General features: G+C 39.2%; 2 protein-coding genes across 2 annotated transcripts; both read left to right on the plus strand.

The window, feature by feature from the left end:
• The first annotated feature begins 413 nt into the window (after positions 1–413).
• stip1 (stress-induced phosphoprotein 1) lies at positions 414–8,802 on the plus strand. Its single transcript, XM_044041462.1, has 14 exons — positions 414–466; positions 3,006–3,215; positions 3,308–3,449; positions 3,753–3,894; positions 4,102–4,267; positions 4,369–4,495; positions 5,386–5,488; positions 5,853–5,973; positions 6,113–6,209; positions 6,312–6,436; positions 6,534–6,570; positions 6,783–6,886; positions 7,272–7,444; positions 7,563–8,802. The coding sequence occupies exons 1-14, from the start codon at positions 458–460 to the stop codon at positions 7,633–7,635; spliced, it is 1,629 nt and encodes a 542-aa protein (XP_043897397.1). The 5' UTR covers positions 414–457; the 3' UTR covers positions 7,636–8,802.
• Positions 8,803–9,561: 759 nt separating this feature from the next.
• rps6ka4 (ribosomal protein S6 kinase, polypeptide 4) lies at positions 9,562–23,750 on the plus strand. The gene is made up of 18 exons (XM_044041461.1): positions 9,562–11,063; positions 12,140–12,211; positions 12,738–12,805; positions 13,017–13,167; positions 13,368–13,483; positions 14,708–14,815; positions 14,920–15,000; positions 15,285–15,388; positions 15,560–15,710; positions 15,814–15,975; positions 16,715–16,840; positions 18,568–18,701; positions 18,844–18,937; positions 19,558–19,728; positions 21,071–21,262; positions 21,345–21,504; positions 22,401–22,564; positions 22,649–23,750. Exons 1-18 carry the CDS (start codon positions 10,976–10,978, stop codon positions 22,859–22,861), a joined length of 2,355 nt encoding a protein of 784 aa, XP_043897396.1. The 5' UTR covers positions 9,562–10,975; the 3' UTR covers positions 22,862–23,750.
• Positions 23,751–24,083: the final 333 nt, after the last annotated feature.

Here is a 24,083-nt window from a genome sequence, read left to right on the forward strand (position 1 = left end):
GACATTCAGAAGGCATTTCGTCATGAAACAATATAATATAATACATATGCAATATATGTGAATAAATATAGCATATATTACATATATCTGTTGAATAAATTCAAAATCAGTTGATTTATTTGAAAATGAATCAAGATAACATTAATAAAGATTAATACATGCAGATCTTAGAAATCAATTAGGTTCAATTATCCCAAAATTAACTTATTGACCAATTTATTGTTCATGCTATGATGTTTAAATGTAGGAGTCTTGAACACAGTTACAAATACATGTTCCTCTGTACAGCTTGAAGACCATGTTTTTCGTCATCATATAACGACTGATTGCGGATTTTTCTCGTCCGTTCCAAACTGGCAACCTCTATGTTGTTCCGGTCGTGAACACGCCTCCTTTTGAACTTCAGGAGGAGGCGCTAGACCGCAGTAGTTTCTGGAAGGAACCTCATGCTGATACCATGGACAAAGTGAGTGTCAAGCTACTTTTCATGATGCATTTTTTTCAAAATATTAACATTTAAACAGTGCTAGTTTCTTTAAAGCGATGCTTAACCGTGGATTGCCCGTGCAGAATAAAATCACAGCTTTGCTTAGTTGATTATCTCTTCACACCAATACTTAAATCTTTGCTTGTAGTGGACAGCTAGCTAGCTTGTTAGCTAGCTTCAATTCCGGTAGTAATGCGTGTTCTCGGTGGTTGGCTGAGCAAAACGGTTGAACGACAATAGACTACGGCATGGTTAATGAACCAGACCTTACTGTAAGAAGTACAAACATAGCTAGGTTACGTTAAATGTTATGCCATATGTTTCTAAGTTCTGGCTCATATGACTGCAACCAATGTTAGCTAACTGTGACGCTAACGTGTGGGGCTATAATTCATATAGCTGCAGCAGGAAACTTTCCCTGTTTCCGAACCGCTCGTCCATCCATCGATATAGTAAAGATTTTCGCTTACTGACAGCAAAACACTTGTAATATAGTCGTATCAAGTTATGCCCGAGTTGGCTTTTTGTCATTTAACATCTTATCAACATTCTCTCAAAATGTGAACACTTTCAATGGGATCGTGGGCTAATTGGTGCATCATGTACACCCTTTGTGTATATGTTATGTCAGAAGCACGACAACTTGAAGTGTGGCAGCCAGTCAGCAGCACATGCTGCGGGAGTATTTTTGGATCAGCTTCAGCGGTGTCCACAGCAGCGTGCACTCAGACCGGAGGATCTTTCTAGACGCACACGTCGCTGCTGTCGTAGCTACATCCGCATTTTATTGTCAGCTGTCGCGTCTTCGGGAATGTTCTGCCACTGTCCTTTACAGGATCAAACAAAGACAAGTGACTCTTGTTAGGTATAGATATAGTGGTTTTATATCTGAGCTTCCCACTTGATACATCCTTGTCCGTTAAATGCGTGTCATACATCCTCCAGGTCTAAAGAGGGCACTCTTATCATAAATATCCTGATTGTCAGAGGAACTTGTCCATTTGTGAAGACAGCCGAGCAGGTTTTTCACTCCTTCTCAAGTCATGTATTTTAGGTGTGGTTTTATGATTACTGCTTACATTGACACATCTTTATTCACTGTGGATTCAGGGAAACTTCACACACAAGCATACAAACAGCATGAGTATCGGTATCGGAACATCTAGTTAAACACTCTAGTTAAAGCTCTTCAGAGCAGCTCAAATTTCTCCACCCAACCCAGGAGCTCTCTTTCATTGATGTGGTCTTGGTTGAAAATTTGTTTCATAAGATTCATTGTGATGCAGTAATGGCACATAATCACCCAAGCCTCTGCCCCCCCAGCGGATGTTGAAGTGTGGCTTAGCTGTGAGTAGAGGACGAGTGGACAGTTGCTCTTTGCTCTTCCTCCCTTTCTCCCTTTCAAAACATATTGTGTGATCATGAGTGTGCCGGTTTAAGCAGGGAGCAGATTCTCTATGCATTTATTTGCTCAGGGGGAATGCCGAGTCATTTACACTGCTGTTTTATATTCTTTACCATAATTCTGTACCCTTTATGGTTGCTGACCACTCCCACATTTTATCTATTTGAGTATGGAGACATTCACTCATCAATGATATCTACACATGTGAATAGCATTTCAACATTTTTCTCAGACTTTTTTCTTCTATATTTTCTCCATTGAAAATGGATGAAGACTGGGACTGCCTTTGAACTGTCATGAGCTGCCATTGATTAACGTATTGATTAAAGGATCAAAGGCGGATTAAATAATATAGCAAGGCACTAATGCAACATTTTAGACTTTAACACACCACCAACCAGCCGTTACACATGTCACTTGCTGTTGAACACCAAAACTGATTCATCTGGCAATAACACATTTTCTGCAGGAAGTGCACATTTTCAAGTGCTACCAATTAGGAAAAAAAAACAATGTTGAAAAGTATGAGGAAGGATCTCAGTTATGAGACCACCTATACGAAAGAGAAAGTAAGTGTTAATCAAGCTTTTAGTTGAGTCTTGGCTGATGATTACAAAGGTCTCTGTTTCTGCCACTACTGGCGTTTTCATATTTCTCAGTTTTTGGGGTTGAAGAAAACTGGGCTAGTGTGGATGGGGGGCCTATTTGGAGCAGGATTTATGAAAAGAGTAAGGACTAGACTAGCAAGAATGTAGCCTTAGATGGAAGGAGGCAATGGCAATACAACAGTTGTCCTTCAGTTGTTAAGAAAAAAGAAAACGGATATCTATTGAGATATTGTTTCTTTCACTACTGCGTGTAATATTAGTCACAGTTGTAGATACTTAGCATTATAAGTCATCAAACTGAATCAACTAAACTCAATTGAATCATTACATTACATTACATGTCATTTAGCAGACCGATAGCAGAGAGAGATTGCATTGTGTACAAAAGCGCACACGGAGAGAGGAAAAAACAATTGACACATCAGCTTTTCTTTTATTGCCCTTATCTGTAGTATTGAAAATGTGCTTCTTTTTGCCTAATTGATTATATTTCCCTGATTCATAGGTTTCAGTGTTGAAAGATCAGGGCAACAAGGCACTGAGTGCTGGAAAAATTGACGAGGCTGTACGGTGCTACACTGAAGCCTTGTCTATTGACCCTTCCAACCATGTCCTGTTCAGTAACCGCTCAGCTGCCCACGCCAAGAAGGGCGACTATGAGAATGCTCTGCAAGATGCCTGTCAAACCATCAAGATTAAGCCCGACTGGGGCAAGGTGAGACGTTGTTTGTTTTACCCAATATTCTGCTGACAAGATATATAGTAGTTCAATGTTGATAAAACTCTACTCTTAATTTTATCGCCCAGGGCTATTCCCGTAAAGCTGCAGCTTTGGAATTTCTTGGCCGACTGGAAGATGCTAGAGAAACTTACCAGGAGGGAATCCGGCAAGAGCCAAGTAATCAGCAGCTGAAAGAGGGTTTACAAAACATCGAGGCTCGACTTGCAGGTAGATGCTGTAGAATTTCTAATGTCTTTTACTCTGAAGAATGTGGCATTGTGATCTGATAATGTTGGACTTATTTCTCCCCCTCCTGTGGATAAAGGCTTTAGAAATAGCTGCTGGCAGGATCAAAGTAAAGTCCCATTGAAGTTCACATAATTTTGAGTGTTGTGAAACATTCAGTGGCAAAGTAGCACAGTTACAAGGGGAAAGAAATGTGTTCATAGAGCAGTGAAGGATGGTGGGTATTAATAACATTTCCTTGTTATTGCATGTATCACTCTAATAACATCCATCTTGATTCACCAGAGAAATCACTGATGAACCCCTTCGCTATGCCCAACTTGTATCAGAAGCTGGAGAATGATCCCCGGACTCGCGAGTTGTTGTCAGATCCCAGCTACAGAGAACTGCTGGAGCAACTCAGGAACAAACCATCGGAGCTTGGCACGTATGTGCAAAGTCCAATAATAGATTTTCTCATGTCAAAAGAAAAATCAAATAAAGTAACTTTATTGAGGTATCAGCCTCATTACTTAGCATTACAATGATGTGACTAAAAGTTGAACAGATTAAATAAATCAGATTTAGTTATATCATGTGTGTTAGCCCTGAATTATGTGGTTTTAAGAAATGCATTTGCTGGACTGTTGTGCAGGAAGCTGCAGGATAAAAGAGTGATGATTACGCTCTCTGTGCTGCTGGGACTAAACCTCTCTGAGGCAGAGGAAGAAGAGGAGCCCATCCCCACTCCTCCCCCAAAACCCCAAGAGACTCAACCACCTCCACCCAAAGAGGAAGACCTGCCTGAAAACAAGAGAAAGGCAAATCAGTTCATCAGCTCTCTTTTAATGAAAACCATTTTACCTGTTAGTTGCCCTTTGTTCTCACTTTTGTTATTCGTTAAGTGTCTATTTCCGTACAGGCCTTGAAGGAAAAAGAACTTGGGAATGCTGCCTACAAGACTAAGGACTTTGAAACAGCGCTGAAACACTATGAAGAGGCAATCAAACATGACCCCTCCAACATGACATACATTTCAAATCAAGCAGGTATGCATTCTTACATCAAAACAACTGCGTCTGAGGTAATGGGCCCACAAAATGACTGAAGCTCATTATTCACGTTAAGAAAAACACAATTACGTGAATCGATTTTGATGACCACAAACAATTGAGCTGGTACTCAGTAGGGCTGAACAATTAATCTCAAGTGTATCAAAATCGCAATACGGCCTACTGGAGTTTTCAAATCACAGGAGGCAATATTTCTTAAAGCCAAAATGTGCATTGAATTGCTATTTTAGATTAAATATTGTCCTGGCCTATACACATCATCTTCTACTGACTCAAGAAAACGTCTGTTTCTCACAGATCTGCACAAAAAGCACACAGTAATCATTTTAAATATGTTTTCAAATGAAAATGAGAATCATATCACAATTTTGGTCAAAATAATTACACTTAAATATTTATTCAAAATCGTCCAGCCCTAGTGCTCAGTCATTCTACTAAAAGAAAAGATCCTCAGCTGTGTGCATTTGCTTATTTTAATATTTTTAACGTCAGCACATTCTGATTGGGTAGATGTGAAGCTATTGGAAGCAAAACTCCTACAGAATAAAAAATAAAAAGACATCCAAAACAATTGAAGCTGCAATCACTTGGCATAATTCACTGAAGTGAAAGCTGCATTGACTCAAAACTGGTTCACAATTCATTATTCACTTGCTTATTTTACTTGTTATTTATATACTTGTGTATATAAATATGATGTTGATGACAAATCTCAGCTTTGTCAGTGTTTCGTGTACGAGTTCTTACTGCTGGGTTTGCAAGCTGAATGCTTTAGTTTCAAATATTGAGAGGAGTAACTCGGCTGACAGTTGAACCTTTAATTCGCACTGAATGTGGTAAATGTGTACTTTTTACTATCTCCTCAGCTGTGTACTTTGAAAAGGGAGATTTTGAGAAGTGCCGGGAGCTGTGTGTGAAGGCCATTGATGTTGGCAGAGAGAACCGAGAAGACTACAGACAAATTGCAAAGTGAGTTGTTAAAGATGACATCATTTCAAATATTGGGTCAGGATAGCGCAGGGGGGCTTGACAGACCATCTAACGAACACTTACATAAAGCATACTGGCCACTTGACAAGCAAGTGTTAAAACACCCACTATGAGGCAGTATTTCTCTACTGCCCTCCATTACAAACTGGTCATATTTTATATAATGATGTTGAATCCAGACACACATTGCCTGTCAGTTTTATTTGAGCTTTGCTCAAGGGCACAAAGGTGGTTTTGTGTTTCTAGATAAACAAGTTTAAATAGCATTAAATTATTTTCCTTCTGTTGTAGTTATAGGCTGCTGATGTTATAAGCTATTTATAACTGTCTTCTACTGTTTTAGGGCCTTGGCGAGGATTGGCAATTCTTACTTAAAGCAGGAAAAATACAAAGAAGCTGTTCAGTATTTCAACAAGAGCCTCACAGAGCATCGTACTCCTGATGTCTTGAAGAAGTGCCAGCAGGTGTGACATTTTCCATTGCAGTTACAGTATTCTTCTGGTCTTTTTTATTATTTTATTATTATGTTGTAGCTGACTGCTATAAGTTGTGTTATTCCAAAGTAACATAAATGTGCACTTGACATTTTTTGTGTCCACATAGGCAGAGAAAATCTTAAAGGAGCAGGAGAAACTAGCTTACATTAACCCGGAACTGGCCCTGGAAGAGAAGACCAAAGGAAACGATGCCTTCCAGAAAGGTGTGTGTAATTACTGTCAAGCTTGTTTATTGATTATAATCACATTTTTCATTTTTCTTTTTTATATTAAAAGAAGCTGAATTTGTGTTTCCCTTCCCCCAGGAGATTACCCTGTAGCCATGAAACATTACTCCGAGGCCATCAAGAGAAACCCCGGTGATGCCAAACTTTTCAGTAACAGAGCTGCCTGCTACACAAAGCTGTTGGAGTTTCAACTTGCCCTGAAGGTACACGCTCCCTGATCAAGCACATATGTTAACCAGTCGATGAGATTTGAATCTGGCTTGTGCATGTGAAGTAACATTCACAATCTCTTTTTGTCAGGATTGTGAAGAGTGCATCAAACTTGACCCCACCTTCAGTGAGTAGAGTTTAATTAATTACACATATACAAATGTTATATTGAAATTTTAAAAAATTTACAATAATATTGTACATTTATTAGAATCTGTTTAATTTTTAATTGAATTGTAATAATATTATACTTACTCTAATAGACCGATACCAATCATGAAACTTGATTCAGGACAATTCACTGTGATTTTAAAAATGTTTTAATACGTCTGTCCACAGTAAAAGGTTTCACACGTAAAGGAGCCGTTTTGGAGGCCATGAAAGATTATTCTAAAGCCATGGATTCATACCAGAAGGCACTGGAGCTGGACTCTTCCTCAAAGGTATTTGCAGATTACCTCAATGATCAGAAAAGTCAGCCGCAATATTAAAACCACTGGCAGGTGAAGTGAAAGTCATTGGTCATTGTGTTACAGTCTATGAATAAATTAAATGCAAACTATTTTGATTCCCTGCTTTTTAAGCTTCATCAATGCCGATATTTCCAGACTTCTTGGCGCCATATAAGAAGTCAATAAAACTGAATACTGAAATACTAAACATTTTATGGACAAACCAACTTATCAAGCAATTGAGAAAATAATAAACGGGTTGTTTGATTATGAAAATATTAGTTGTTTTTTCCGTGATGTTAAATACCATAAACTACGTTATTAGTGAGTAAAAAGTTGGCATTTTGTATTCACTGTTTTCCCTCTCCATTTTCAGGAAGCATCAGAAGGCATACAGCGCTGTATGGTCAGTCATGCCATGAGAAATGACAGTCCAGAGGACGTGAAGAAAAGAGCGATGGCTGATCCCGATGTGCAGCACATTATGAGTGACCCAGCCATGCGCATGATCCTTGAGCAAATGCAGAAAGATCCTCAGGCGCTTAGCGAGTAAGTTTTGCTCCTGTTCGGTTTTCGTCGTTGTCTTCAGTCAGTATGATAGATGAGCAGTGATAAACGAAAACACCTTAATAATGTTATTTGTTTCCCTTTTTTTCCACCCCCTCAGCCACTTGAAGAACCCGGTTATTGCCCAGAAGATCCAGAAACTCATTGATGTTGGACTGATAGCCATTCGTTGATGAGACGTGTGAAGAATCTACCAAGACTAAAGTGGAACGTCATGCAAAACCCTCCACAATATTACATCCTATTTCCTTGCCTTTAAATTTAAAAATATGGTATCTCAGTCATGTTTCACACTGGTTGTGTATGCGATGCGTTATGTCTGTGGTGCGTCTCTTTTCATTTGGCTCACGTTAACTAATGAGACCGAGGAGAGTGAAAATGATCTTTTCTCACAGTTGTAGCATCTTTACACACACGTCACAAACACCTCGTGTTTCAAAGTAAAAGTGCTTTAGTTCCCTGATTCCATTCGTTTTATTCAACAGTTACATTGTGATATATGTAGAGCACTTACAGATGCACTGCTTCATACTGAAGAGGTCCTGGTATTTAGAGAAAATGGAAACTCCACAGCACCTCTTTGGCATGTGAGCAGGGGACGTGTACCCGGTGTGAGCGACAGATGCACACGAGATCAGCGCTGATGCCGTCACGCACTGCACCTGCATCAAGTGTGAAACCTGCCTCAGTCTCACTTAAGGCTTTGTCTGTACGTTATGTTTTTAAAATATCACAAATTGTTGCATTGTATCTAAGAAAATGTCTGTCTTGCAATCTGGATTCAAATCTTTTTTCTAAAATGTTAAGGATTCACATGTACAGATGCCTCAGTACATCTTAAAATAAACATCACAACGCAGTGAACCCGGTATGTTCATTGTTCAAAAGGGAAATCCACCCCTCACATAAGCCTAAATTATGGACATGTTTTTGAGGAAAAGAAATGGCGGTGTTTATACAATTGTGTTCTACATGCAAATGTTGAAGTTTGTGTCCGGGAAGATCCAAAAACAATTTGGTAACCATGGGCCATTGTTATTCACTTTGATGTTGTGGAAAATATTTGTGCACTGCTCATATCAGTAAAGCACACACTGTTGATTGCATAGGAGGAGAGAGGATTATCTAGACAAACTAACTGGGACTGGAGGAAAAGTTCTCGCTTCCTTTTGAACTTTAAAGTTTAAAGCTCTTGTGACAGGAGAAATAATTGAGATGTCACAGGTAATGTTCTGCTCAAGTGACAATTCTGAAGTCAGAACTCTGGCTCTCACATACAGGATAGGATTTGTGAACAGGTTTTAACTGAAGTCATTGATAAACCAAGTTGGTTACTATTGGCTGGACTCAAATGTTATTTGTCTGATTTTACTGTCAAAGACATTCCACTGTCCTGTAATCTGACAACAGTTTGAAGATATAAAGAGTTATGTGACGGTTAAATGGTGGATTAACCTTTCTAAATAAGTAATTAGCACCAGAAACGTTTACAGATCCCCCAGTGCTACTTTTCTACTATTTACTGTATGTCATTCAGCAAGGTCATTATGGAGGACTACTCTACCTTTTACTGATTGAAATGCCCTAAAGTTAAATTGTCTCATATATGGTGGTGGGCATCATCCTCCCACTGCTCACCTTCCATTTCCAGAGAGGAATTTCATATAAATGTTACATAAGTACTGCTTTTGACCAGAAGGCCAGATGTGGCCTCCGATAACTCAGTGACCAAATTGTCATAGTTCTCACGGTGAACTACCCAAATATATTAAGAATGACTTATTGTAACAATCTTCTATTTTGTTTTACGATTTCATGATTCATCAGGGAATTATATATGACCTGTGGCTCAACAGCACTGTGGAAATGATAATGTGGGCTGTTTCTGTTATAGTCACATACTCCATGGAATTACTATGGGAGTGTGGTGTATATTTGGCGCAACATAAAAGAAACTGCCTCCAAGACATGTAATGCTCCAATGGAACTAGACTGTACGGTTAAATATATAGTATGTGAATGTATTGTGAGGTGGGTGATGGTGGCTTCTTTTTTTTGTCTCACCGTTGACAATGACTCAGAGATTTACATTTTACAGTGTAGAATCCTTAAAATGAACACATTAAGAAATGCACAGGAGAGAGAGACTCTTAAACTTGTGTGGATAGTCACAGATTTCCAAAATATTATATATAAAGAAACAACAAACAGCATGTTACACAGCAGTGTAGTATAAAATATAAAAGATAATCAAATCAAACCAGGCCTGGCAGTGCACCATCTGTTTGTGGGTAGTCTGTCCTTCAAACGATGTGTATTTGTTTTTGACAGTAATCTCATGTGTGGAGTTTCAGAAGCTGTTCCATAAGTAAATCAATCAATTTTATTTTATGGCAAATGTTCCCTGTTAAAAGGTGTTCTGTCACTGAGTTCTTGGGCCCACCCCTCTCCTCCTCCACCTTCCATGGATGTGGCCATATTGTTACAATTGTTTCCAATTCGAAACACGTGATTTTGTTCTATATGGTCGGGAAACACATGTACGTTTGTTGCCGTATGTTAGAATCTGTTTTACTAAATCAATGTTGAGGTCTGAGACTACGTGGCCCCGCCCACACCACTGTTCACGTGACTGACCGTCGCCCAGGTTGTGTCGAAAGCATCCTAGTGTTAGCAGCAGCAGCTAGCTTCACACAATATATACAAAGTTAGATGTAAATATTTTCATCATGGGCGAATCATTAACTCGAATCTAGTGGAGACAGAGAAGATACGGAACCGCTCATACATGGTCACGCAAACATGCTCTGATAGCTGTCGGACGCGGCCAGTTTACACAGGGAACTAAACATTAGCGTAAGCCGACGTTCAAACTTTGACGGGCAACAAGCTAGCTGCTAGTTTGCAAATTTACTACTACCGCACAGCTAGCTAGGTAACCTGTCTTGTTATTGTAGCAGTTGTGCTAACTTGCTTGCTCTGAAGGTGTTCACACACTTAATGGTAACTTGATATTTTTTACCCGTCGTTCGTGTGTAACTAACGGTTACGTTATTTCCAAATAACGCCGGCTAAGTGAAACATTTTAACTGACGCTCCTGTTGTGCGGTAAATGCTAACGCTAGCCAGTGTAAGTTGCTCATCAGCTGTTGATAACACACACAGGAAATAAATAATCATTGTCGGTGGTTAATTTAATAAAGCGGACATACAGTGCACGACTGCAATTTGAATAGCAACACGACTGTTTTTTTCAGTTTTCGATTTCGGTTAATCACTCGAGATAAATAATGCGAAACAATACAATGTCAAAGCCGTGGGGATTAATGTTGGGAAAGCAGTATTGTCTAGAAAACACTGCTGCTCGGTCATTTCGATAATCCGTACACACGATGCAGTAACCACAGTATTTGCTTTTATTTTAATTGTTGAAACCTGCGGGCTCATATTTTGGAAATAAGAAAACATTTGGCTTAAACAGTCTGTAGGCAACAGTCTACTTTTCTTTGCGTTATGTCTGGCGACACATCCAGTAGTAGTGATGACTCCGACGCAAAACCAAATAAAAAGGCCTGCACCGTCAAGCATCATATCACTAATGGTAAGTCAAGTACATCTACTCTTCTTAAAAAATCATATTTATATAACTGCACCACACTCTTGGTTTTAATTTCCTCCATCGTTTGATGAAGTCATTTGTGAAAGGGGATTTCCTGTAGCTGAAGTTACTTCAGAGGTGTGCAGTGTTCAATTAAATTTACACATGAAGTTGTATGTGTCTCCAAAAAAATTAAAATAAAAGCATATATATGTATATGTGTTTATAGGTTGATATAGTATATCAACCTACACTGTACACTGTTTTTTCTTTTTTATGACCCAGTGTATGCATATCATGAGAATAATAGCAAAATATAATAAACCCTCTGCCAAAGCCCCTAAGTTTTATCCTAATAACATAACCTACATCCCCAGAAAATGTAATCAAAATGTGTCCATTATTTTGTGGAGTTTTGCTGTTCACAAGCATACAGACAAATGTCAACACCATAACCTTCTTGGCAGAAATGTTTAGAGCCTGTCATATATACAGTTGTATTTAGAGGGTTCTAAGATAAATATGCTTTTGTTGTTATCCTGTGTTTACTCTTTATTTAGGTCACTTGCTCAAAATAAAACCTTAGAGTCTTTCTTGTGTAAGAAAGGGATGAGCATAAGTATTTGATTATTCACTTGATTACAAAAAGCTGTAGCACTTAATTTAGTAATATAGTATCCTAAAATGATACAAAACACATTTTTTTTATTGATAATTGTGTTCCTATCCCTAATTCAGCAATGTTACTGCTGCTTTTTCAGCTGTCACAGGAGAACTGCATCAGCATGTGTGACGGGTATAGAGGCCTATTGATACACTAAAACCTTTCTTATTAATAGAGGATGGAGCATAAACACCCTTCTTATAACCTGTAACATAGTCTCCACTCTAATGGTGAAAATAGTCTTATGTCATTCAGTACATATTTATATTTTCTGAACATTTGTAAAAAAAAGAAAGAGAGATTTGTTTGAACACTGTTTCTGTGTGTCCGTTTTTAAACAAGAATGTGTGCAGGATACAGAACCTGAGAATAAATACTGTATGTTTTCATTATGATGTTTTGTCTCTGTCACTAGCCAACCTCACAGGTCACACTGAGAGGGTCGGCATGGAGAACTTTGAGCTGCTTAAAGTCTTGGGCACTGGAGGTACATGTCTACATAAAGCAAGATGATATAAGTGTTGTTAATCATAAGGAATTATATTATAAGCATTTATCCTCTGGTGCTGGTTAAATACCTTAAAGGGCAACGTGAGAGACTAGAAAGATAATTTGCCCCTGAGGGTTTACTTGCATGTCATGGTAAAACATATCTTTACATTAACTCGATTTAGCAGTTCTAAATCATTAATTTGTGGGATTAGTATTACATATTTAGAAGGTCAACCAACTGCTGTTTAGATATAATCTACATTTAGTACCAATGGGAGAGCTGTAAAGTTTTTTTCCTATCAACAAAAAAGCATGAGTACGTACTGTATGTGTGCAAAATGTTTTTTGTTTAGCTGATTTCTAGACGCATGAAATCATTCAGCTTCTGTTCACCCTGTGCTTATCATTTGCTTTGTCCACAGACCCAATCAAGCCACTGTCTGTGTTTGGATACTGTTGTTGTTGTATTTTCTAACAGTACTTTGAGTGACTTGAAGGAATATTTGTTTCTTTTCATCCAGCCTATGGAAAAGTGTTTTTGGTCAGGAAGAACAGCGGTCACGATGCGGGCCAGCTGTATGCTATGAAGGTGAGATCATTAAACAAACTGTCAACATAAAACATACTGAACTATTTCGAGCAAATTTAGGTCACAGATGGTATCTGATATGTGACCTCTTTTTTAGGATTCACTCTTTGCTTTACCATAATCTAATATTTTACTGTATGCATGCTTTAAAATGAACTTAATTCAGGATGTTTTGGATTCAAGTTATGTTTTATTTGAATTATTGTCCTAGGTGTTAAAGAAAGCAGCTATTGTTCAAAAGGCTAAGACAACAGAACATACTCGCACCGAGAGGCAGGTGCTTGAAAACATCCGCCAGTCTCCCTTCCTGGTCACGCTCCACTATGCCTTCCAGACTCAGAGTAAACTGCATCTCATCCTGGGTGAGTGCTGTAGAAGTAGAATCAAATGAAGGGAATATTTGTCTCTTTAGGCTTGAAGCACTGAATGTATGTTCTATTAATGTTTCTGTCTACTACTGCATGTTTGTTTGTTGGCCTTATGTGCAGTTTCTGTGTTTATTGTAAAATATTGTATCAAGTCTAATCAAGTTTCCTGTCTATTTGTCTGTGTGTGAGTACAGATTATGTGAGCGGTGGGGAGATGTTCACACATTTGTATCAGCGGGATCATTTTCCTGAGGAGGCAGTGCAGATTTATATTGGGGAAATAATTCTGGCTTTGGAGCACCTGCACAAGGTGAGTGTTGTTCCTTCCACCTCTGTGACTGCTTGTATTAATTTTACCTTAGGGGGCAGTAAGCTTACACAGACACTGCAACAATTTAATATCTTTTTAATGTTGTTATAGCTGATGTTTTGTCAGAAAGTTGCCATCTTACACACATTTGCTTTACACAGAGAAGCATTATTGTCCCATTTGATCTCTGTCTCTAGATTAAGTCCCTTATCTGATTAACTTTTAGTTCAGGTTTTGTCAGTATCACTGAGCCAAAAATAATCATGCTGTTTCCCCTCTCTTCAGGAGGTGGTCACTATTTATCCTCTGTGGTTTGCTATTGTGTTGGAAGTGCCCATTAACTTTACTGCTTAAAATACTAGAACACTAACAGTACCCAGAAGCTGTCTCCTAGAATTACTGAAACAGTTCTGAAGTGAGACAGGCAACTGTGGCAGGGAAATAGCTTTTTCTAGCATGTGAACAAACCACTGTAGAAAAAGGGGTTCGTTTTTATGCATCAATACTGTACAGTTCAATACATTTTTATTCATTTTGAAAACAGTTTGTTTTAGGGCTCAAGTTCAAGTCTAAAATAGGACATACAGTACACAATGCCCTGACAAACATACACAATAAGCACACAATAAAAGAACTGTTCAATGATCTTGAGCTAAAGTGTACTAAAGTACTTAAAGCTATTCATTTTCAGTACACTACTCAGGTTTGTATAATTAGCAGCATTGCGTAACAGACGCCATTCAGACCTGGTATTAACATCTCTCCTGAATGATTCAAACACAAGTCTGACTGCATTATTGCAAGGTGTGATCAGTCTTACTTGATGCTGTCCTGATTGGATTGCAGGACTGATGTTAATAGCAAGTTATTACATTATGACATAAATTGATTCATAATATTACAATTGAAAACAAGGTAGCATTCTTAAGGAAAGATGTGTTCATATAGCAGATTGTGGAAGTCGGAAAAAAAGACCTTGAATTTTTCCAAATTGACTGAAACCATAATGTAGACTTTTATGAGTCTTTCCTTTGTGATAGCATCAAATAAAACCTCTGAAGCAATGGTTGGTGAGCATTATTCTCATTTCCGCAGGTGCTGTTACATTTACTTGGGCTTAAAAAGTGCTCTGCTTACAGGAAATAAAGAACTGAAAACTGTTGTATCAGTTTGTATCTTGTGTGTTTGCATGTCACCTCCGTCACTTATTTTTCACACATACAGCTTGGGATTGTTTACCGAGACATCAAGTTGGAAAACATTCTTCTCGACAGTGACGGCCATGTGGTATTGACAGACTTTGGACTCAGCAAAGAGTTTCTGGAAGAAGAGGTTTGTGATCACAATACCGCACCTTGTGCAGAAAATGTTTGCATGTTTGTTTGAGATTTTGTTTTTACAAATAAACATTTAACTCCCCTCTTTCCTTATCACAGAAGGAAAGGACCTACTCTTTCTGTGGCACCATAGAGTACATGGCACCTGAAATCATTAGGGGAAAGACTGGGCATGGCAAGGTAGCTATAAGTCAGCTCAGAATTCAGATAATTTTGCTGAGCTTCATTATAGTGTCACCATTTAGCATGAAGTAAATTCAAACTGCTGTATCTCTCATGACAGCAGATGATAAGGTAACATGCACTTTGATGCACCAAACATACTATCATTTTCTTGTCAGTGTCGGTCACTATCATGAAAGAAAGCGCAAAATGCAATGATAGAATAAATACACAGTGGGTGCATCATCTGCACATTTTTAATTTTCTTTATATAACAACTTTTAACAAGTCTCTTCCTACAGTCAGTAGATTGGTGGAGCCTTGGGATTTTGATGTTCGAGCTGCTGACAGGAGCATCACCGTTCACCTTGGAGGGAGAGAGGAACACCCAGAGTGAAGTGTCAAAGTGAGTGCTGAATACTCATTGTACTTGTATGTGTAGTGAAAACTAACATTAACCCCACCTTATTTTCCTATGTATTACTGCAGCAATTGTGTTTTACTTAACTGAACTTACACTTTAAAATTATGGGAAAATTATTAATTTTTGTATTTCTTTCCCCCAATCGTCACTCAGACGCATTCTGCGCTCTGATCCACCTTTCCCTTCCATGATTGGACCAACTGCTCAGGATCTGCTGAGGAAATTGTTGGTGAAAGATCCCCACAGGAGACTGGGCTCCGGCCCCCGAGGGGCTGAAGACATCAAAGCACATTCCTTCTTCAAGGTGCTACTGAGCTCAGCTTCCACTAGCGATGCGGTATCTCTGCTTCGTTGTCACCTCTTTTCATCTTGTTTCAACTCCCATATGCTCTGTGTTTTCCTGACAGGGACTGAACTGGTCTGACTTGGCAGAGAAGAAGATGTCAAGTCCGTTCAAACCAGAGCTAAAGAGTGAACTGGATGTGGGAAACTTTGCTGAGGAGTTTACTGGGATGGATCCTGTTTACTCTCCGGCGAGCACACCTCCAAGCACTGACCGTCTGTTCAAGGTCAGCACAGTAATAACCCTTGTGGAAAACAATACCTGTAATTATCATCTTCTTCTTTAGGCATCTCCCTTTAGGGGTCGCCACAGTGGATCATTTGTCTCCGTTTTGTCCTCCCCCTTGTGTCCTCTTCTGTAACAAATGTCCTCCTTCACAAACTCCAGGAACCTTCTCTGCAGTCTTCCTCTTTTCCTCCTGCCCGGCAGCGCCGTCTTCAACTTTCTTTGTCCAATATAATCACTATCCCTCCTCTGCACATGACCAAATCATCTCAACCGTGCCTCTCTTACTTTATTCCCAAACCATTCAACCTGAGCTGTCCATCCTGGTCACTCCCAACAAAAATCTCAGCATCTTCAGCTCTGCCTCCTGTCTTTTAGACAGTGGCACTGTCTCCACGCCATACATCATGGCAGGTCTCACCATCTTGTAGACCTTCCCTTTCACTTATGCAGCTGTCCTTTCATCACATGTCACCACTGACACTTATCTCCACCCACTCCACCCTGCCCGCACTCTCTTCTTCACCTCTCTTGTGCACTATCCTTTGCTTAGGATTGTTGACACCAGGTATTTAAACTCATGCACTTCCTCTACTCCTTGCATCTTCACCATACCCCAAAACAATACCTGTTATAGCTATCGCAATAAGATTAAAGTTGTGTGGTTTACTCAAAGCACAGTGTTCAAAATGTCTTCCCTCTCCCCTTACACATGCAACACCTCCTCTGTGTTATTTTAGGGCTACTCGTTCATCGCTCCCTCCATCCTCTTCAATAAGAACGTTGTCATGGGAGATTTTGTAGATGCCCAGATTGGTGCTGATCGACCAGGTTCGGCCTCAGTCCAGCACAGTGCAATGTTACAGGTATGGAGCTTTGTTTAAACTAGTCTGAGCCTTGTTATTTATGTTGTGAAAAAAATGCAGTCTAGTAAAACCACTGCTATATAACTCCATTATACAGAGAGATGATGAACCGCTTTTTTTAAAAAAAGGCTCAACAGTGTCTGTCTACCAGTTGTATTATTTTATTTTACAGAATGATAGGGTTTGTCATAATTTATATTATTAAGTATTAAGCATTATAGATTAAAGTAATTGTGATGCTATATTGTAATTAAATTATTGCAGTACAACATTCAAAGTATTCTAAAATAATTATTAGGAGTTGTAAGGTCAGTTGTGTTAGTGTAGACTGTGTTTTGTAACAGGGAGTAAAAATTGGAGAAGCAGAATTGTTTTCAGTTGAAGAGAAACCAGATTTTTAAAGTTGCTGTTGTTCATTTAACAACATGATGCATGCACATTTTTAAATGATAAATATAATATGATGAATATTTTCTGGTTTATTTGCTTCACATAACAAATAAATCATTAAAATTTAATCATTTTGGTTTGTGGACAAAACAATTCTGAGAACATCCATCATTTCCAGGTAAACACTGATCAACATTTTTCAACACTTTCTGACATTTTACCAACCAAGCAAGTACTCGCTTAATTGAGAAAATAATCGTCAGATGAATCATTTTATATGAAAATAATCATTAGTTGCAGCCCTACATTAATGCAGCATTTACCTATGGAAACAGATTGTCCATTTCAAATGTCCTTTATCTTAGCATGTTTATGATTTATAAATTATATTTATCATTTATAAATAAATAATTTAAACACAATAATTTGGGTTTGTGGACAAAACAACTTTTTGTGGACCAAATAAGTAATCCAATTATCAAGAAAATAATAGACGGATTACATGAATTACCAAAGCACGTGCTAGTTTCAGCTGTATAACACATGTGTTATGACCAGGCCTAGGGGAAAACCTGATCACAACATGAATAATGAGACTCCCTCTTCTCAACTCCCAAGAAAAACCACCAGCAACAAGTCAAAGCAAACCATTTTAAAGGTTTGCTTTGACTTGTTGCTGGTGCACAACATGTCTGCTGGCAGTCTGGCTGTGAGCAATTTCAGGAAGTCCCCTGCAGCTGGGATGTTCAGGCCTCTTATTCAGATTCCTTCTGTGCAGGACCAATCAGCTCCCAAGATCCACCTAGACTCACTCACACAGGTCAATCACTCAAAACATGCACACCTGCAACCCATCTCTCACTCACATGCAGAGACATACACACAGAGAACAAGCAGTCACAACCCCGGGGTCGTAACACATGCATACAATTAATATTTTGATTTATTTGTCAGACATGTATCTCTTTGATCGCTGGCTCACCAAAGAAAATTACAAAGACTGGCGTTGCCCAAGATCCCGAGGACAATTACTTGGTCAGATACGGAGCGTGCTGCTATAAAAGTGAAGCGAAGCGGCTCTTACAATTTACCTACCCATCTTAAGCTGTGTCAGCACATATGGTGCTTGAATTTGAGGAAATTGGTCCTGGAAAGTTCTTGTGAAGTCCTTGAATTTGATGTCAACAGAGGTGTGGGAACCAAACCTGTTAAATGGTTATTTAACAGCTGTATCTAATTTTGAGCATGAATTAGTCTTTGCACAAGGAAAACAGAACAAAAAATGAAGTATCTCCCAGCTGCTCAGTGTTTCTCACACCTCCCTTTCTTTCCCCCAGGAGTCACAGTTTTTTCACCACTATGAGCTGTGTCTTCACGGGCCTCCCTTAGGTGAGGGTAGTTTCTCGGTGTGCAGGAAGTGCAAACACAAGCAAAGTGGCCATGAGTATGCAGTCAAGATTGTGAGCCGCAGGTGAGTGTACATGTGATGCTGACACACAATTGTGGTAATCTCTGTGTTTGTTGTTCGTGTGCTTGTCTGTCCTCGACTGTGTCACTGTGCCATCTGATGGTTTAAGTGCCAAAATGTTCATGTCAGCATGTTTTTTTGTTAGAATGGAGGCAAACACTCAGAGGGAGATTGCTGCTTTGAGACAATGTGAAACTCACCCCAACATTGTCAAGCTACATGAAGTCTACACTGACCAGGTATAATGGAAGGAACATGCATGTAACATGAACTTAACCCACATTAAGTATCTACAGTGTGTCCTTTCAAGATCATGAGCTGGATGTTAAAACTCTAGTTTATATTTTAAATGTAAACAAGTGTCTTTTACATTCAGATCATTGTTAAATGGTCACACAATGCTGATTAAGTCTGCTCCACGCGACTCTGTGTTTTTCAGTATAGCAGAGCTAAGATCGTGTGTTGCCTGGCAACATTCCCGCGCTGCACACAGGAAGTGATTTGTTTTATGCCAAGACAGAGATAACAGGGACATTGAACTAGTAAAGTTAAACGACTGCAAACATGTTGGAATGTGAGTGTATTAACAAAAAAGGTAGAAGTGATTTCTACTGCTCAAAAAAGCTGCTTTGACAGGATTTATTCTTCTTGTCATACACGTCCCTTTGTCGCAGGTGTATACACACAAGTGCTCCCTCAGTCAGGTTTGATAGCATTGCTCGATAGAGCCAGTTAGATCGTTACTGAAGACCAAGCACAGTGCGACTAATGGCGACAACAAAAATTGTGCACTGCAGCTTTAAGCCTTGAGCAACCAGATTAGCAAGCATCAAATTAACACTCGTCTGCCTTCTATCAGTACCACACATATTTAGTGATGGAGCTTCTGCGCGGTGGGGAGTTGCTGGAAAGGATCAAGCGGAAGAAGCTTTTTGGCGAGGCGGAGGCCAGTCAGCTGTTACAGAGCCTGGTCTCAGCAGTCAGCTTCATGCACGAGGTTGGAGTCGTACACAGAGACCTCAAACCAGAGGTAAGCTGCCTGTGCCATTCGTTCTCTGAAAATATACCGAATCTTTTATAGCATATTTAAATAAATAAATAAATAAATAAATGATATATGATCACGCTGAACTTGGAAATGATTAATATGAAATGCCAGAGAAGTCAGAAAGAAACCTATGGCGTGTGAAATTAATTGTCCCCATTAATGAGAGAAAGGGAATTAGAGGGAACAAGTTCTAATTCTCTCAGTAATTTCCACGGTCTACAGTGTGTCTAAATGCAGTAATGCACCCACCTGTTTGAGTGTGTGCATTAATGTTTTCATTTTGCAGCAGTGTCTATTTTCATTAGCAATTCATCTGTCCGCGGCTCTATCAGTCAATCAAAGCTCAAATTACTCATAACTTGAGGTTATCTCTCCCGTCTCTGAAAGTCTCTGCTGAACACTTTTCACAAAGCAAGCAACACTTTATGAACGAGCAAACAAAAATGAACCACAATATCAAAATATACAAATTGCAAATAAAATATCGATGTAATCATTCAAAAAATATGTATTTTATTTGTTAAAAATACACTTTTTGTTTGCAATGATGGTAATTTTGGGCCTTCGGAAGCTGACACACTGATGACTGGGGTTGACCCAGCTCGTCGATGTCAGTTGATCGCCGTGAGCTTGTGCTCACTCGCATCAGAGTGAATGATAACTCGGTTGCGAGAACACTCGGAAAGTTCCCCTAACATCTGTCTGCTGAAGATATTATACATTTTATGGATGTTCTGATATGGTGACGGTCCAATGAGCCCTGAAGCAGCTGGATTCCGACTGACAGATGAGTCCACATGTGTGAGAGAGAGCGGAGCTGCAGGTGTGTGAGGACGAGTTTATCGTCATGTTCTTTTCTTCATGCTCGAACTCACATTGGCATTTTTGTCAGACACTCGTCCATGAAATGACATTTTTAACATTTGACTGAACTATTAGTAATTTTAGTTCTGTTGAGATATTCTTATTCTCATTTTGATGCTTTTATCAATACATATCCTCTTCATGTTTACTACTATCTATCTACAGAATTACACTATTCCAGGTTTTGAGAATCACAAAAACAAGGAATTGTATCTCAGCTCTTGTCTTCTGGCACCTTAATTAATTTCCATTAATATGTCAACAAATGAGTTAGTGGTGCCTTTCTTGAATCTGTTTGCTACCACCTTTGCTGCACCTGGCATGAAAATGCCATTTTTATCAAGGTCAGGTACCAATATGTTGTACTACAAGTAGTAGTATTGACTAGTGTTGTTGAATAGTATTTGCCCCGTCTTTATAATGGACCACTGACTTTATTCTTTGTTGTTTTCCATTCCAGAATGTGCTGTTCTCAGATGAAGGGGAGGACTCTGTGCTGAAAGTAATAGATTTTGGATTTGCCCGCCTGTGCCCTGCAGGCAGCGCCCCGCTGCAGACGCCCTGCTTCACGCTGCAGTACGCTGCACCTGAACTTTTTGATAGTGCAGGATACGACAAGTCCTGCGATCTCTGGAGTCTCGGGGTCATCCTGGTAAATTCACCTTCAAACTCTTCTCTCTGTGGCGCCAGTCGAGTGACCTCAAGTACTAATAACCGCATGTGTTTTTTATCAGTACACCATGCTGTCAGGCCAGGTGCCATTTCAGAGTGAGCAGCGTGGGATGACCTCATCCTTTGCTGCTGACATCATGCAAAAGATAAAAGAGGGCGATTTCTCATTGGATGGCGAGGCCTGGAAGGGTGTGTCAGAGGATGCTAAAGAGCTTGTTAAAGGTATGTGACTTAGTGACATTACGTTATAAACACCACAACGGGCTATGTTAGTCATGTGTCATGTACGGTGTGTTTTTTTTTAACATTTTTCTTTCATTTTAAATTGTTAACACACAATTTTAACATGCAGTAAATTGTAGTAACTGCCAGATACTGAAAGTTATTCTGGAAAAATGGGCAAAAGCACTTCTGTTAGCAGTGTTAAATACAAAATGTATTCAATGGGCGCAAATGTGTTTTACTTCCTTTTTAGGGTTTCTGGTTCGCTAAAAAAATATTGAGAGCTCCAAAATTCTAAATTATTGGCTGATACATGTAAATTAAAGCCATTCTGCCTGAAATTAAAAGGTGCGGAGAGAAAAAAAATCATTCACAGAGACAACTACTACTGCCTTGCTTTAGAGAACAGCAAAATGTTTGGCCGAGACATACTTTGACTAGAGCGAGAGAAAGAGAGGGAGCTGCTTGTGTGACTTGATGCTGTTTTGCCAAGAATCCTCCAGCGTATTTTAAATTATTATTATTATTATTATTATTATTATTATTATTTTGAAACAAAATAAGCCCAAACAAGCTGAGATTTATTTCTATTTATGATTATTGGTATTTGTACATTAAATCACTTAAGAGAGAATGGGCCCTTTGCACTGGAGCCATTCACATCAATAATGGCTGAAATACATAACTTCCAGGGTGCATGCTGGTTCGCTGCCACTCTTTCCTGACTTACGTGAACTAAACAGATGTTAATGTGATTAGTGAAGCCCATGCCTTTCCTGCTAAAACATATTAAAATGGCCACTATACAAAAGGCCATTGCACGTATCAAATTCTTTTTTCCACCCCCAACCCTAACAATCCTCATGTCTTTTTTCCCCCTCGCTCTGTAATAAAAGGTTTGCTAACTGTGGATCCAGAGCATCGTCTCAAACTATCTGATCTGAAAGAAAACAGCTGGCTGCAGGGCGGAGCTTCCATGTCCACCACTCCATTATGCACTCCAGATGTGCTTGAGTCCAGCGGGCCCACTGTTCGCACCTATGTTAATGCTACTTACAAGGTAATAACATCAGGCTACATTTCTCCTTCAAAAAAATGTGAAGTGCCCTACCTCACTGGTTTCACCATCTTCCTCTCTCACCAGGCTTTCAACCGCGGCAAGAGAGAGGGCTTCTTCTTGAAAAGTGTCGACAACGCCCCCCTCGCAAAACGAAGGAAGCTAAAGATGACGAGCACGGGCGTAGAGACCCGATGGAGTTCCTCCTCTTCTTCCTCCTCTTCTTCCACTTCATCTTCTGCTTCTGCAGCAGCGTCCAAAGTGCAGACAAAACAAACTGTGACCCCAAAGAAGAGCTAGCCTCAACGGCGTGGGACAAAACAGCTGGGAAATGAAGTGGGTATGTGTTTACAACAACTACATGAAGTCCTCCAGTGGTGATGGAGTAACTTTCAGAGAAAAAAACACACTGTTAGATATCAAAAGACTGATTTTGGTCATTGTTAAATTTTCAACAGAAAACATTTTAACACCATGTCACATTTTCCCCTTAAAACCAAACATGTATTGTCCTTACATGGAAGGATAAGGAGGTGGTAGAGGTCTAGTTTTACTATTTTTACACTTATACAGTATTTGCTCACCATAATTTGGTGACACTACACACTAAAATTTAGGAATGACGGTTTTACCTATCTTCACTGTGGGTAAGAAAAATAGTGCCTGGCGATAATAGGGATAAAGGGGAAAAAAGGAGCCATAAATGAGCAGAAGCCATATATATATATATATATATATACAGTATATATACAGCAAGGCAGTGAATACATGAATTTGAGCCGTTTTTGAATTGTGAATACACACATTTACACAAAGCAAAAAAAAACCAGTCTATTTTGCCACACTTATGCACACTTATAATGATTGGTAGACAATATGGCAAAACTTACTACCCTCCTGCTTAAAAAAATGAACTCCTGGTGTTTAGGATATTGGGCAAGAATATATCTCAGCACTTTTGAATTGAATGTAAATTTTAAGATCAAATGATTTTTTTAAAAAAGCAAATTTTCTGGAGGGAATGAGCACAGAGGGACATTTCTGTGTTGTGTATATACCTAAGAAAATAATACTACAGTGAACTCTATTTGATACTGGTTTAAATTATCTTTAGTCCAAATAAATGCACCTCCAATACACTACCAACTCTGCAGATCCCCCTGAACATAGTGTGGAGCATATGATTTTCGATAGACTGCTCTTAGTGATTCGGTAAACAATCAGCGTTTGACTTGAAGTGTTCGCAGTACTAACCATGTGTCCAACTGAAGCAGCTGTAGAAAGACACGGACCCCATTTATATCTGGTATTAGCATTTCTCCTGAGTGATCCAATCAGACGCGGACAGCGATAAGTCCCGGACACTCTCAATCACACCTGAATGTGTTTCTCTGGCAGCCCACATAATGTGTGTCCATGCACCTGAGCTGCATAGACGCAGTCCATCCTCTTTTCTTTTTTTTACACTAATCAGCACTCAGTTGTTGGTTTGTTTGGAGCCACTGCCACAATAATACACAGA

The sequence above is a fragment of the Solea senegalensis genome, linkage group LG13 (assembly GCF_019176455.1).
Source record: "Solea senegalensis isolate Sse05_10M linkage group LG13, IFAPA_SoseM_1, whole genome shotgun sequence".
NCBI lineage: Eukaryota > Metazoa > Chordata > Actinopteri > Pleuronectiformes > Soleidae > Solea > Solea senegalensis.